Source organism: Castanea sativa, chromosome 7 (assembly GCF_040712315.1).
Source record: "Castanea sativa cultivar Marrone di Chiusa Pesio chromosome 7, ASM4071231v1".
Taxonomy (NCBI): domain Eukaryota; kingdom Viridiplantae; phylum Streptophyta; class Magnoliopsida; order Fagales; family Fagaceae; genus Castanea; species Castanea sativa.
In genome coordinates, this window is record NC_134019.1 from 10,668,971 (window position 1) to 10,685,771 (window position 16,801).

General features: G+C 32.6%; 2 protein-coding genes across 2 annotated transcripts; both read right to left on the bottom strand.

Annotated features, from left to right (window-relative positions):
• Positions 1–730: 730 nt before the first annotated feature.
• LOC142642004 (S-adenosyl-L-methionine:benzoic acid/salicylic acid carboxyl methyltransferase 2-like) lies at positions 731–3,942 on the bottom strand. The gene is made up of 4 exons (XM_075816351.1): positions 3,812–3,942; positions 2,613–3,017; positions 1,703–1,957; positions 731–1,345 (listed from the first exon to the last, which is right to left on the bottom strand). The coding sequence occupies exons 1-4, from the start codon at positions 3,884–3,886 to the stop codon at positions 974–976; spliced, it is 1,107 nt and encodes a 368-aa protein (XP_075672466.1). The 5' UTR covers positions 3,887–3,942; the 3' UTR covers positions 731–973.
• A 5,158-nt stretch (positions 3,943–9,100) lies between these two features.
• LOC142643947 (S-adenosyl-L-methionine:benzoic acid/salicylic acid carboxyl methyltransferase 3-like) lies at positions 9,101–12,665 on the bottom strand. The gene is made up of 3 exons (XM_075818650.1): positions 12,639–12,665; positions 10,248–10,502; positions 9,101–9,460 (listed from the first exon to the last, which is right to left on the bottom strand). Exons 1-3 carry the CDS (start codon positions 12,663–12,665, stop codon positions 9,101–9,103), a joined length of 642 nt encoding a protein of 213 aa, XP_075674765.1.
• Positions 12,666–16,801: the final 4,136 nt, after the last annotated feature.

The following is a 16,801-nucleotide window of genomic DNA, read 5'->3' on the forward strand; positions in this document are numbered from 1 at the left end:
TTTATTTAAAGTTTGTTAATAATATAAACAATAATAAAAATATTAATGGATTTGTGGAGATGTAAAAAATTTTAGTCATGGTATTACTTAAAATAGGGGGAAAAAGCTAATCAAGTAGTTCATGAACTAACTCGAGCTTGTTCAATGAAAAACTAAACCAAGTTTGAGCATGTAATTTCATTTCATGAAGAAATTAAACTTGGCTTATGTTCAAAATATTATTAAAAGAACAATTTTTAATTTTTAATACTTAGTTTGGTTCAACTCATTTACGCCTTAAATCAAATGTTGAATGAAAAGTTGACAATGAAATAAAGAGAAATCAATTGAAAAGTAGAGTGTTTTCGCATTTTTTGTGGCTAATCTTATATAAAGACCAGTGGCCATATAAGAAGAAGAAATCTTTACTTACAGTTTTAGATTTTTTTTTTTTTTTTAATTTTTTTTTTTCAGTTTCAGCGGATTTGATTCAAGGTATTCTGTCAATTTGATGATTCTACCCAATTGGAATAGTAATATTTTTGAAAATTTTGTGAGTTTCAACCTTTTTAAGGGTAAAAGAATTATATTGTTTTATGATGACTACTCTTTATTATTGGGTCAAAATACCAATTACTTTTCTTTTCTTTTTTTGGTTTTTTGTAGTTGGGATTTGAACACACAACCCTTATTCAATGACAAAAACTTTACCATTTGATCTAATTGAAATTCACTCACAAGAAATGCGTAATTCATAAACCATCCAAATATATCATTTTTTTCCTGCCAAGTTGCTGGAGAAAATGAGAAATCGTAGGCACTAGAGTTCACTGAGAACAATTCTAATCAATTTTTGTAGACGTTATTTATTACATAAGAAAGCACTAGCGGATAATATATGGCAACACCTATTGCGAGCGAGAACTAAGAAAAAAACAAATACAAGACCAGTTGACCTACCACATTATTTGAAAACCACACTAACGTGAGCCATTCATATGATGAAATGACCACTTTTTTTCATGGAAATGGTCACATTGATAAATTGAGTCTTCTCATTAGAGATATGATCAGCAATAATTTTTCTGTACCTACGGAAAACCTCATCAATGATTGTATCTCCAAATTGATTAACAAGCAAGGGTTCAGCCACAGCTCTCATGCAATTTGCAACACTGTATCCATCATCACTAAATGCAATAGATGGGTTGAATTCACTATCATAATCATTCCATTTGACTGTAGAAACCTCCAAGCGATCAATGGAGAAGTATCCTCCTTTTAAAACTTCAGATTTCACTTCTGATGGGGATGGTGTGTATTGAGGAATGTTGAAGGAATCCATTTTATCTTCCTCTATGAGTCCCTGGAATGTACATCCTATGGTTAGCATAATAGATTTTATGCAAATTTGAGATCAGTTATTCATTCCTAGTGCAAACATGCTACATTACCACTTGTTATATTAGGTCATCAATATCATATCAACATATTTGGACTATGGAGTCCTTTGATTTTTTAAAATTTCAATAACTAATTCAAAAATAAATAGATAGTAGGATCTAATTCCATTATTAACTTTCCATCAATTTAACAAGTTCAGATTGAATACTCAAATTGTCAAGATTATTTAATTAATTATGACTATACTAATCATAATTAAGTGAAACTAATAGGAAACTTTTAATCATTTAGTAACCAGAGTTGTAGTAGCCTATGATACCTCAGAGACCATGTCATTGAGGGCCATAGCTAAAAGCTCCCAAATGTAACAACACTCTTTGCTAGATGGATCTTCACTTCTTCTCCCTAAAAATGTTAACACCATTCCCCCTCCTACCATAAGCTCCTCTGCACGGCATTTCAGAAACAATGAAAAATCTCTTTGAAATTGCTCGTAGTATGCCCTAAGTACACTTGGTGGGCTTGTAGATGCCATGTATACGTTCCCTTTGTTATTATCCAGCCCTTTTGGTACCTATTGCACAAAAAAATTCATATCATTACTGTGTTTTTTATTCTCGTGCTAATAAAGTGTGAACTATATTTGGCAATTTATCATTGCTTAGATCTTGAATAATTTTTTTTTTAATATCACTTCTTATAATTCGAAAATTACAGTGGTGGAGTGAAAATTTGAGTTGTGAACATCTCTGTTATAAACACAAATAGATGTTAGTTGAGCTGGCACGTAGATCTTGAATAGTTACATTAAGAAAAATGCTAAAGTTATTCTTGAGTGATTGACATATAAATTACTCATTTTAGAAGTGCTTAATTAGAGGTGGTTATTTGTGTATTGTTGCATACAATATTTCATTCATATGAATGGGTATGAGAGGGATATTGTATGCAATCATTATACGATATAATTAATCATCACTTCACATTAACAATGAGGTTTCAATTTCTTGCTTAAAATTCAAGATAAGAAATGCAAATTTCTTTTGAAATGTAGTATCAATTAGAGCAAATCGTCTTGAGATCAAACCTTGTTTTCATTCTACCTCTCATTTAAAAAGTTAAAACTCACACGTGTTGGCCTTTTGGATAAAGTGGTAGTTTATTAATCACATGATTAAGGATATAATTAATTAAATTAACCTGTTTTTTCTGTTTAAAGAATAAGTTACCTGAGATAACCATTGGAGACTGTAAGAAGAGTGCACAAAATTCAAACTGTTGCTTGGAAAAAGCCTACCATAAAAAGAACCAGGAGTTCCTGAGAACAAACATGGACCAGCACCAGGCCCCATTTGACAACTCATTTGTTTTTGGAAGCTTGGCAATGACTTGAAAATGGTATTAAAGTCATTTCCAGGAAGGTCGTTCAAAAACACTTGATATTCAAGTGATTCATGGCCTAGTTTTTTGCGAAGCTTTTCCACTACCTTGATAAGTTCAGAAACCACAAACAAAGTGTTTGGTCCTGAAGAACAACCCAAGTCAGCGATGGCTAGGCTCCTTGGCAAGGTCCTGCAGTAGAGATTGGTAATAGCTTCCTCTGTGATTGGTCTGGTCAAAGATATTACTTTTTGCTGTCAAAGTCCAAACAAAATGAGTTTGAATGAGTAGTAATTTATATGCTCATAAATTAAGAAAATAATTGTCCTTAATGAAATGGGTTGTGTATGGTAAAATGCAGTGATGATAATCGCGTATATCTTATATTCAACTATTCAAAGTATTATAATTTTTCTTCCTCTTTGTGTTAAGTCAATCAAACTAGGGCAGTAAACAAACTTTTATGTTATAACAAAGAGAAATAATTGTCACAAACTCATTATTATATATTTACTATACAAACACTACCTCAAGTTGAATTCGTGTTCTCGAGAGCTTGTTTGGATGCCACTTATTTGCTGAAAACTAAAAATTTATTATTGAAAATATTGTAGTAAAATAATTTTTAAAAGTATGAATAGTACTGTAAGACCCAAAAATATATGGATATGTGCATTTTGCTGAGTTTGGTAGTTCCATAAACAGTATAGTGGGACCCTAAAGAAAGTCAAACGTAGTTGAAACGTGCATTCAGTGCTATCCAAACTCACACTAAACACTATTTTAGTTAAAAATATGAAATTATAAAATCATATTTTTAAAACACGATTTTACAATTTTAACTAAAATCGTGTTTTTAAAGCGTGTAATAATGAGTATTTAATAAGATTTTCTACGTATCAACATATGGCACATAGAAAATGTCCTTTTTAACATGGCATTGGCCTGACTTGAACAGTCAATTAAGTGGGAATATCATGTACCACTTGTATATATGTACCTATATGATTTGAAAATATTCGTGATAGGGGTTTGTAATTTATTTTACCTGAACCAGAGAGTTGTTTGCATAACTTGTTTCACCTTTTCCACCATTCATGTGGAGCACTTGAACAACTTCCATCTCTTTCTTCTCTCGTGTATGGATGAGTGATTCTGTGAGATTATGCTGTGACTGTGTCATAGGAGAGGAACCCAATTTATAAGCATAGCCACTTGCCTTTTCTGAATAAAGTATAAACTAGTGGTCGTAATTGTCAGGCCAAAAAAGAAAAAGAAAAAATTGTGGACATGAATTTTCTGGTTTTCTTGGGGTTAATAATGGACGTAACCATGATGAGATTGGGCAGCTATGTGTGTACATAAAAAAACTGAAGGACCCTACCTAGTATAGTTATAACTTGAAAGAAAGAAATTGGAAGTAAAAAATTAGAAGCCAATTTCGTTACTGCTTTGCTTTGATATAATAACTTGATTCACAAAAAACCCAAAAGAGTGTTTGTTAAGAGTGTTCACCAACCACAGTTTTGTCAGTTTCCATTGTAACTGTGCATGCAAAGTTAATGTATATGGGTAATGGTGTAACTGACGTGTGACCTAATCCGGTTTTAACGTATTCACCGGTGTCTTAAAAACACACGAAACACAGACTTAATCCTCAAAAAGTTTGTCCAATTTATTTATTTATTTTATTTTATCCTTAACGTTTAAAAAGTTGCAATTTGGCCTTTAAATAATGTAAAACGATTCATTTTGGTCAGTACACTTATCTGAAAATTGATGTTGTCTAATTGGCCATATTTACAATAGAAAAGGGTATAGACTATAGATGATGACTTAGAAAATACATGCGAGCAGCCACAGTAAATTAAAATGACAGTTCATGTGGTAAATGGTAATAGGGAACTATCAAGCATCCTCGGTAAAATAAAATGACTTTGTCATGTGATCAGAGGGAACTATCACCGTGGTATTAATTTTAAGAAAAACATGTTATTTCGACATCTACTCGATCAATTGAAAATTTATCTCAACACATCTTCAACATTTAGTGATCAATCAAGAATCGTACATTCAGATTTTGACCTATTTGGTTTTTCATTAGTGTTGGGTTCTAAGACTTTAGGTTTAAATGTATTAAAATTTCAATTTGTAATGTTGGCAAACCATGATCAAAATGTTTATCCTTGTTTTAGACTTGCTCAAAGTATGTTTAAGTGTAAAGTTGGAATCAAGTGTACTGCAAGATTTACTGTGTAAATCTGCCTGACTCGATCGATTGAAAATTAGACTCGATCGATCAAAGTTGGTGTAGATTGTTTTTCTGCAGAATTTTCCAACTCAGCCTAAGCCCATTTTATGTGTAGAGTTTTATGTTTTGTCTTAAGTATAAAAGGAAAAACCCTAGCCACGTTTTGTGGTTGCTCTTTATGCTATGTGTGTGAATCTCTTGTAAGATCTAAAGGTGTTTGCCTTCACATACACTTAGGATTATCAAGGTCTAGATTGATGTCAAGAGCTTGATGATCAATTCAGTTGCAGATTCAAGAGATTAAAGATATACAAGCGGGAGTGCTTGTGCTTGCTAGGAATCCAAGAAAGAAGTAGTCCGTGGACTCGGAGCTGTCACGTGGTCGTGGTAGTAAGTTTCTTACTCGTGGTAGTAAGTTTCCTACTCGAGGTTGCAATAGGATGTTAGTGGTCTAAGTCTCTATTGTGTAAACTCTGATTCTTTCATAGTGGATTCGTTTTACCTTAAGGATAGTTAGGTTAAATCCTCTCCAAGTTTTTTACCGGTTCTGTTTTCCTGGGTTATCATATCGTTGTATTATTTATTTTCTGCACTGTTTCAATAATATGATTTATATGTGATAACTTAGATCTGCATAATTTACCTAAGTTAATCACTTGACTAAATAACTAGGTTAATCTGGTTATGTTTAAGGGGTCTAAAAATGTACAAGTGGTATTAGAGTGGGTTAGCTCTTGTGTTTAGATCATTTGATCTAAGAGTTGATCCTTGACCCCTGTTGTCATGGATTCTTGGAAGATCTTTTTGCTAATATGCCATCTTGTCTACTTCTTGTTTTTGTCTCTTGTTGCTTTTGTTAAATCTTTCCTTGAGCATCTTGGTATAATCACATGCGATGATAATTATTTGTGTTATACTGCTTTAACCGTCTTAAAGGCACGTGATTCTTGTCTTTGGTATTTGGATAGTGGTTGTTCCAAGCATATGACAGAAGATTAAACTTTATTCAAGACACTCTTTGAAGGAAAGATTGGGATAATCACGTTTGGAGATGGAAGCAAATCTGTGATTAGAGGCATTGGTACTATGGACATTCCTGGTTTGCCAGTTTTTGAAGATGTTTGGAATGTTGATGGGTTGAAAGCTAACTTACTCAGCATTAGTCAGATTTGTGACAATGGACTGAATGTTCTCTTCACCAAGTATGAATGCGAGATACTTGGTGAAGGAGGTGATTGTATGTGTATTGGTGTAAGGACAGATGACAACTGCTATGGTCTAACACCAAGTATAAACAACAAGTGTTTCAGTGCAAAGTTCAATCAAGTAGACTTATGGCATTAACGGCTGGGACATGCAAGTCACAAGCAAATAGAAAAGATTTCCAAATGTGATGTCGTTATTGGTTTGCCCAAGTTTGAGAAGATAGAAAAGTGCATCTGTGGACCATGTCAGATGAGTAAACAAGTGAAGTCCAAGCATCCGTTTATAACTGAAGTTCAAACTTCCAGACCTCTTGAGTTGTTGCACATTGATCTCATGAGTCCCGCCAAAGTTCAGAGTTTAGGTGGAAAGAAGTATATTCTAGTTGTTGTGGATGATTTTACTAGATATACTTGGGTTGTGCTTTTGAAAAATAAAGCTGAGGCTCCTAAAAAGATAATACATTTGTGCAAGAAATTGCAAGTTGAGAAAGGTACTGTGATAGCCAGAATCAGAAGTGATCATGGAAGAGAATTTGAGAACACAAAGCTGGCTACCTTCTGCAATGATCAAGGCACACATCAAGAGTTCTCTTCACCCCAGACACCACAACAAAATGGAATAATGGAACGAAAGAATATGGTTGTTCAAGAGATGGCACGTGTCATGCTACACAATAAGAAGATGCCCAAATCCTTCTAGAGAGAAGTAATTAACACTGCTTGCCATACACTTAACCAGACGTATTTCAGACCTAATTCCAAGCAAACTCCCTATGAACTCTAGAGAGGAAAAAAGCCTGTTGTCAAATACTTCCGGATATTTAGTAGTGACTGTTACATTCTACGTGATAGAGAGAACCTAGAAAAGTTTGATGCAAAGAATGACAAATGATATTTTCTGGGATACTCTGCTACTTGTAGAGCATACAGAGTATACAACCTAAGAACTAAAATAGTCATGGAGTCTTTAAATGTGATGATCAATGATGAATTGTGTTCTGAAACTCAGTTAGAAAACATTTCTCCAGTTCAAGAAAAGACCATGGAAGTTGATGAACCTATTCCTGATGATTATACTGGGAAGCATAGTGATGAAGAGCTACTGGTGTTGAACGATGTTGTTTCAGTACCGTCAAATTCAGAACCATCTACACCGGTTCATGAAACCCAACAACAACAAAATGAGCTTAGTCCTTCATCAGAACAGAAAGATACCTCCACATCTTTGGTTAAAGGTCCATCTTATAGAGTTAAGTTAAATCACCTTGCTACAAATATATTGGGTATTTTGAATGATAACATGAGATTGAGATCCAAAGCCTTGAATGTGATTACTCACTCATGCTATCTGTCCCAAATTGAACCAAAAAAAGGTGGATAAAGCACTTCAAGATGCTGATTGGGTTAATTCTATGCATGACGAACTTCATCAATTTGTTCGAAATGATGTGTGGGAATTGGTTCCTAGACCAAAGGGAGTCAATGTGATTGGAACTAAGTGGAAATTTAAGAACAAGTCAGATGAACATGATATTATTATCAGAAACAAATCAAGACTTGTTGCTCAAAGTTACACACAAATGGAAGGGATTGATTTTGATGAGACCTTTGCACCAGTAGCAAGACTGGAATCCATTAGGATACTTTTGGCCATAGCAAGTCATCTAAATTTCAAGTTGTATCAAATGGATGTTAAAAGTGCTTTCTTGAATGGCATGTTACAAGAAGATGTATATGTTGAATAACCAAAGTGTTTCGTTGATCCTCACAAACCGGATGATGTATACAAGTTGAAGAGAACCATCTATAGTTTGAAACAAGCTCCTAGGGCTTGGTATGATAGGTTAACTGCATATCTCACTGAGAATGGATTCAAAAGAGGATTTACAGATACTACTCTCTTCATATGAAAGGATAAGAATTATTTTGTAGCAACTCAAATTTATGTTGATGATATTGTTTTTGGTGCTACTAATGATTCTCTTGCTCAATCTTTTGCAGATGAAATGAAGAAGATGTTTGAAATGAGTATGGTTAGTGAACTAACTTATTTTTTAGGATAAACGGATTTTGGTATTTACATCAACCAAGCAAAATATGCCAAAAATCTAGTCAAGAGATTTGGACTTGATAAGGCTGCACATTCTAGAACACCAATGGCTGCTAATGCAAAGCTAACCAATGATCCTTCAGGTGAGTCTATAGGTGTTACATTATATAGAAGCATGATTGGTTGCTTTTTGTATTTAACTGCAAGTTGTCCAGACATTGCTTTCAGTGTTGGTGTATGCTCTAGATTTCAATCTAATCCTAAAGTTTCACATTTAAATGTTGTTAAAAGAATCATAAAATATATTAGTGGAACTTGTGATTATGGTTTTTTCTATAGCAAAGAGTCAAATTTGTCTCTTGCTGGATTTTCTGATTCGGATTGGGTTGGCAATGTCGATGATAGAAAAAACACCACTAGTGGGTGTTTTTATGTAGGAGTTAATCTTGTTGCTTGGATGAGTAAAAAAAAAATTCTGTCTCTTTGTCTACTGCAGAAGCAGAATATATTGCTACTGGAAGTTGTTGTTCACAGCTTCTTTGGATTAAAAAGCTTTTGAGTGATTATGGGATAACACAAGACACCATAGTTGTTTATTGTGATAATTCTAGTGCTATTGATATCTCTAAGACCCTGTTCAACACTCTAAGACTAAACACATAGAGATTAGATATCAATTATTTGTGTAATTTGTTTTTCATATGGTTTATGTTGCTAGCTATATGGTAATTAACTTGTAAATTAATTTGAGTAGTAATTAAGTTATAAATTAATCTGAGTGATGAAATGACCATTATTATATTCTTGATCACCCATGTACAAATATCTTAATCATCCTATCTTTGTAATAGAAATGGTCACATTGATAAATTGACAATTCTCTTTTGAGATGCGATCAGTAATAATTTTCCCGTACCTAAGGAAAACCTCATCAATTATTGTATCTCCAAAGTGACTAACAAGCATGGATTCAGCCACAACTCTCATGTACTTTGCAACTTTGTATCCATCGTCACTAAATGCATTAGATGCATTGAATTCATTATCAAAATCATTCCATTTGATTGCAAAAACCTCCAAGCGATCAATTGAGAAATATCCTTCTTTTAAAACTTTGATTTTCACTTTTGATAGGGATGGTGTGTAGTAAGGGACATTGAAGGAATCCATTTTGTCTTCATCTATGAGTCCCTAGAATGTACGTCACATGGTTTTGCACAAAAGATTTTATGCAAATTTGGGAATAATTATTCTTTCCTAGTATGAATTGCTATATAATTTTTAAAAAAGTATAATATATCAAAATCTAAAAATAAGAAATTAGTACATGATCAAGAAATTCCTGCAGGTCAACATCAACATATTTGGAGCCCCTTGATTTTTCAAAATTGCATTAACTAATTCAAAAGTAAATAAACAAAATGTTGGTACCGCAACAACACACCATACTGGACACACAACACGCACACACACACACACACACATATTGCATTAAGAACTACTTTGACCAAACTTCTCTACTCTCTACCTATGAAATTTTGAAACACCTTAGACATCTTATGGACTGATAGTGTGGGGGATGAAATGAAGAAACTCTTGATTTTTGTCACACATCCTTCAAGTCCATTAAATCCACCACCTAAGTGTCCTCAAGGGACCCTAGGCAAGTATCTTAAGTGCACAATATCATATACATGATTAAAAAACAAAAGAAAGAAAGAAATACCTAACAATCAACTAATGTTAGCATTTAAGAAGATTAATTATAAGTTAAGTAATTTATGAGCATATTTTTTGAAAATGAGTAGAAGAATCTCATTGTTATTAACGTTCCATCAATTAAACAAATTTGGATTAAGCAGTCAACCTTTTGGAATTAATTAATTAATTATGAGTATACTAATCATAATTAAGTGAAACTAATAGAAACTTTCCATCATTTAGTACCCAAAGTTTAATTTGTAGTAGCCAATGTTACCTCAAAGACCATGTCATTGAGTGCCATTGCCAAAAGCTCCCAAAAATAACAACACTCTCTGTGAGATGGATTTTCACTTCTTCTCCCCAAAAAGTTTAATACCATTCCCCCTCCTGCCACCAACTCCTCTGCACAACACTTCACAAACATTGAAAAATCTCTTTGATATTGCTCATAGTATGCCCTAAGAACATTTGGCGGGCTTGTACATGCCATGTATATGTTCCCTTTATTATTACCCAACCCTTCTAGAACCTATTACACAATAAAATTCATAGTAATAATGTATTTTTCATTGTCATGCCAATAAAGTGCGAACTATATTTGGCAATTTACTAGATCGTGAATGGTTCTTTATTATTATTTATAATTTGATAGTAACAAGGGGGGAGTGGTGATTTAAGTCCTAAATGTCTCTGTTGTAAATATTAGGAGGTACCAATTGAGCTAGACTCTAAGCACATAAATTTCGAATAGTTATATTAAAAGAAAATGTTAAAGCATGTATTACCAGAAGCACATCTTAATTGACTTTGTTAACTCAGCAATACCGATTGACCTTAAGAATCCCCTAAAAAAAAGACCTTAAGAATATGGATAACTATGTCTTTTTCTTCTGTATTAAAGTTTTCTACTCGAGGTAGCAATAAGATGTTAGTGATGTAAGTTCTATTGTAAAAACTTCAATTCTTTCATAGTGGATCTGTTTTACCTTGAGGATAGGTAGGTTAAATCCTCCTCAAATTTTTTTCCGGTTTGGTTTTCCTGGGTTATCATATGGTTGTGTTATTTATATTTTCGCATTATTTACATGATATGATTTAAATGTGTTAACTTAGAATTGAAAATTTTATCTAAGTAATCACTTGGCTAAATAACTAGGTTAAACAACTTGTATTTAAGGAGTCTAAAAACATACAAAATAGTATTTCTGTTAAAAAAAAAAAAAAAAATGACCACAGCACAAAGAAAACATTTTGTTGTGAGTGAATAAGATATCGATGAATTGTCACTACGTTAAATCATCACTATTAATAGGAGCCTTTTTCTCAATTATGTTCAAGTTGTAAAAGCTTGGTGAGTCTCATGGGCATATGAAGTTAATTTTGACTCCAAAACAAGTCGGGAGTTCAAGTTTAAGAAGAATCAAGTTTCTGGAATCTTGATTCTTGCTCAATATCTAGTGATTAGATCTGTTTCTATCAGCCATTGTGAAGGCCGGGTTTTGTGGTTTTGAAGCCAAGGTATAAAAGAAATCCTATGGCACATTTTCAATTTTTTTGTACACCCCTGTGGTGTACAAAAGTATAGAAAATTTCCAATCTCTCTATGTGTAGGGGGTTTTGTGAGTTTGAGCTGATTGTATTGATCAAATGAAACCCAGTCGGGCCAATTCCTTTCCTCAAGAACTAGTTATCATGATTGTGAAACAAAAAACGAAAAAAAAAAATTAAAAATATTGTCATATGATTTCTTTTTGGTTTCTTGAGGGGATTGTACTATAAAGGACTAATGCTTGCGGTCATAACTTAAAAGAAAGGAGCTAGAAGTAAAATATTTGAAGCCAATTTCGTTACATACTCTCCAATATACAAGAGCAACCTATTGGTGTGCCCTCACAAATGAAGCTTCAAACTCACAATTAGATTGGATTATAAATGAATGAAGCTGTTTATGAACAGTTTGAACTTAAACTCAATATATATATATATATATATATATATATATATATATATATATATATATATATATTATATGGGTTGAGTTCTATGCAATGTTACACCAATCAATATTTTTTAATTGGATGTGAATTTTGACAAATCAATTGTTAGATTATATTGTCCTTATATATTCTCCATACTTGCAAAATTTTAAGATGATTAAAGATCAATAGCCATGTCATCTATCAATTGTACAAATTCAGGTTTTTGTATTTTAAAATAATGCATAAAAGATGAGTTTATGGATTGAATAGTAAATGACATCCGATTGGTATAAAAATTGACATGCATGTTTAGAACATATAGATCATATAATCCAACGGTAGAATTTTCAAAATATAAATTCATTAATAAGTTATTGGGTGGCGTAACATTACTTAAAGTTACACTATGTGTAACTTGAACTCAACCTCATATATATATATATATGTATATATATTATATTAGTTTGTTTAGTAAGAGCATTCTCATTAAGAATTGTGAAAAATTTAGCATTTAGCATCTCAAAAAGTTATTTTATTTATTTTAACATCTCACTTTACAATACACCCAACATCAAAGGTTCTATTATTTTACCATTTCATTAATTTTTTTTTTTTATTCTTACTTTATGTTTTCTTTACAGCAACTACCATTAAACAAATCATTTTTCGTACCCAGCCATTCATACCATGTTTTTTGTACCAACAACTACCATTAAACAAATTATTTTTTTTACAATCTTGCTACAGTAGGTTGCTAGAGATAGTAGCCATTTGTAGCTAGATTGCAAAATTAATAGGATTTACAATTCTTGATAGAATATGCTTTTTACAAACTTTGATGTTAAAATGTAGCATTTATAACATTGACAATTCTTAATGAGAATGCTCTAAACAAATCATATTTAAGTCCAAATTTAGGCTCAATTATTAAACAAGCTAAGTTCAAACATAATAATGTATTTATAAATAAGCTCATGAATCATGGTATTATTATATATAGAAGAAAAAAAAGTTAATCAAGTAGCTCATAAACAAATTCAAACCTATTTATTCCTAATCTTATTTGAATTAAGATTGTTTGCTTATCACATTAAGGTAATGTTTGGATTGCGTTCCGTACATCCACGTTTTGCTGAACTGGCGTTTTAGCCTTTTTTTTTCTTTTTCTTTTTTTTCCCTGGATAGCGCCTCTTGCACTGTTCATTGTCCATGAACAGTGCATTAGGCTCATGAACAGTGCTAAGCTGGAGTTTCACACCTTTTTTTTTTTTTTTTTTTTGAGCAGTGATTTTTTACTTTTCTGCACACTAGTGGGTCTCGTGCACTGTTTACAGGACACACAAACCTCACTTTTCAGCAACTTTTACATTAAAAATGGATTCCATGATACTATTTACACATTTAAAAATTATTTTGCTACAATATTTCAGCTATTAGCTATATCCAAAAGAACCCTAAGTCTCCTGTTTGAAATAGGATTCTTATGCATCCCGTGACTTCTAAACCACACCACCACAAACTCATTAAATGGGCACTAATTGTAATTGGCATGTGGGCTGGACTCTGGTACCCACGTGCACATAACAAATATATGTCAACACCTTGTATGAGAACTAGGAAAGAAACAAATACAAGTACTTGTCAACCCTACCACATTAACATTATTAGAGAACACTACATCAAAAAAAAATTTCTATAGTCGCGTTTTAAAAACACGGCTATAGCTTAGAAAAACGTGGCTATAGCCCGATTTGGCCTATAGCTGCGGTTTTTTAGGCCGCGTTTTCAATCGTGGCCTCAAATCTGTAACTATAGGTCTATGGGGTCTATGGCCACATTTTTCAAACGCGGCTATAGGACATACTCTAGCCACATTTTTTAAACGCAGCTATAAATCCTCAACCTACAACCGCATTTAAAAAACGTGGCTATAGACCCTTATATATATATATATATATATATTTTTTTTTTTTTTTTAAATTTGATTACCAAAAATTAATTTTCGGTAATCAATTTTTTTAAAAAAAATTTAATTTTAATTTTTAAAATTAATGCTTTCAAACTTTAAAATTTAAATTTTAATTAAATTAAGAAATTCAAAACAACAATACAAACCCAGCAAATTCAAATTCAGACAAAAACCCAGAAAATTTCGAAATTAATCAAACACAACATGCCCACAATACAAACACAACAGGCTCTAAAATACAAGAAAACAGTGCAAGAACACAAACAGAACATCTCCTTCAACAAAAGTACAAGCTCAAAAATACAAAAATCCCTATAACAAAAACACAACCAAAAAGAGTCCATATGCTCAAACCCAAAATTAATCAAAACACAATCAAACAAAAGAAAATAATTTTTGGCCATGGGTTAGAGAAAAATAAAGCAAACAGAGATAATTTTTTGAGGCACTTTAGCTTCATTGATTTAAAATCTTCAAGTCTATAGCAAAGAGAGACTCAACCTTCAGATCTACTACAAAGAGAGACAAAGTTAAAGGGAACAAAAATGAACAAAACTCAAAGAACAATGAACAAAACCCCATATTTTCACAAACCCATTCATACAGCATCAGTGGGAAAAAAGGATTAACAATGTGGGTTAGCACTTTTTGGATCTCCAGCAACATAGATCGGTGATAGCATGCACATATGAGAGAGAGATTGAGAGAGTTGTAAGATTAATATGAGAGAGCTTTTTCTTTTTTCTTTTTTGAATGACTGAGAGAGCTTTCATTTTTTTTCTTTTGACGAGAGGGAGAGTCTGAGATTTCATAACTTGAAATCTTCAGATTTTTTTTTTTTTTTTTTTTGGGAATATTTTGGAATATGCCATAGAATATTCCTAGGAATATTCTATGGCATATTCCATTTTTTGTTTACGCTGAAGTCAACCCATTCAGCTAGTTTTTTTTTTTTTTTTTTTTTTTTATGGAGCATTTTGGAATATGCCATAGAATATTCTATGGCATATTCCATTTTTGTTTACGCTGAAGTGAACCCGTTTGGGGTTTTTTTTCCCTATAGCCACGTTTTTAAAAACGTGGCTATAGGTCCTCCTTTAAAATATATATATATATATATATATATATATATATATATATATATATATATATATATATATATATATATTTGGCTGGACCTATAGAAAGTAATCATACACATGGTAATTAGTTATTGGTGGAATATAGAGTAGTACATAAAAAGTAGTACAGAGGATTTGCATTTGATGATGATAAGACCATTATTCAATCAGCCATATATAATTATCTTTGTCAAAGAAATGGTCACTTTGTTAAATTGAGTTTTTTCTTTAGAAATGCAATCAGCAATAATTTTCCTGTACCTACAGAAAACCTCTTGAATCAATGCATCTCCAAAGTGAGTAGCAAGCAAGAGTCCAACCACAACTCTCATACATTTTGCAACATTGTATCCATCATCACTAAATACAATAGATGGGCTGAATTTACCATCATGATCATTACATTTGACTGCTAAAACCTCTAGGTGATCAATGGAGAAGTATCCTCCTATTAAAACCTTAGATTTCAATTCTAATGGGATGATGTGTATTGAGGGATATTGAAGGAATCCATAATATCTTCCTCCCAGTTCATAGAATGTATGTCCTATGGTTTAGCGCAATAGATTTTATGCAAATTTGAGATCAATTATTCCTTCCTAGTACGAATATGCTATATTAGTTCATGGTCAAGAAACTCCAACAGGGCATAATCAACATATTTAGAGTCCCTTGATTTTTTTAAATTGCATTAACTAATTCAAAAAAATAAAAAAAATAAAAAAATGTTGATATAGCAATAATTGCACTATACTGGGAGAGGAATCCAGTTTATAATCATGGAGAGGAACCCAGTTTATAATCATAGGCACTGGATTGAGATCAGGTGCATTACATCAAGTGAATTGCATCAAGTGCAAATCTCAATCCCATACACAACTCCCTTTTCTAAGTAAATAGTGGCCATGATTCTCCAAAAAAAAAAAGAAGAAGAAGTAGTGGTAATAAACTTTTATGGTTTCTTGGTATAGTAATGGACGTAACCATGTCTGAAATGGGGTAGCTATGTATGTACTTGTTTGACCTATACCTACTCCACCATTCATGTGATTACTACTTGAATAAGAGCGTGGCTTTTGTCTAGTGTCTCCAGTACATTGAACCCACTGCGATCATGACATGTGTCCAAAAACAGATACGTGTCATGCTTGCAGTGGGTCCAGTGTCACAGGACATTGGACAGAAGCCGCACCCCTTGAACAACTTCTCTCTCTCTCTCTCTCTCTCTCTCTCTCTCTCTCTCTCTCTCTCTCTCTCTCTCTCTCTCTCTCTCTCTCTCTCTCTCTCTCTCTCTCTCTCTCTGTGGTTATGTGAGTTTGAGTTGACTTATTGTTTATGATTGTGAAATAAAATAAAATAAAAAACAAAAAGAGAAAGAAGTGGTCATGATTTCTTTTTAGTTAAAGCATCTCATGAGACTTATATCACAATGGCATGTGGGTCTCACATATAGGACCTACATCTCATTGAGACATAGGTCTCATGAGATTAATGTGCCGAGAAGGACTACGCTTGTGGTCATAACTTAGAAAAGAAAAGAAACAAGAAGTAAATTATTTGAGGCCTTCAATACCAATCTCTCATACGCCATACCCATTAGGTCATCACATTAACGCTGGCTCTTTCCTTTTCATATATGATATACAGTAGTCAATGTTAAATTTTGTCTAATAACATTCATTATTATATATAGATATCAAACAAAGAATTTGATAGATAACCTCTTAACCTTTCGGAATCAGTGAACTATATTACGTAT

Bases quoted from the DNA above. Each gene is read 5' to 3' on its own strand.
- LOC142642004 (XM_075816351.1), bottom strand. From the start codon at position 3,886: ATGGAAGTTGTTCAAGTGCTCCACATGAATGGTGGAAAAGGTGAAACA. The intron at 1,958-2,612 runs GTAACTTATTCT...TTTGTGCAATAG, and splicing joins GTCTCCAATGGTTATCTCAG to GTACCAAAAGGGCTGGATAA. The intron at 1,346-1,702 runs GTATCATAGGCT...TGTACATTCCAG, and splicing joins TCAATGACATGGTCTCTGAG to GGACTCATAGAGGAAGATAA.
- LOC142643947 (XM_075818650.1), bottom strand. From the start codon at position 12,665: ATGGTAGTTGTTGGTACAAAAAACATG. The intron at 10,503-12,638 runs GTATGAATGGCT...ATTGTGTAATAG, and splicing joins TTGTTGGTACAAAAAACATG to GTTCTAGAAGGGTTGGGTAA. The intron at 9,461-10,247 runs GTAACATTGGCT...CGTACATTCTAG, and splicing joins TCAATGACATGGTCTTTGAG to GGACTCATAGATGAAGACAA.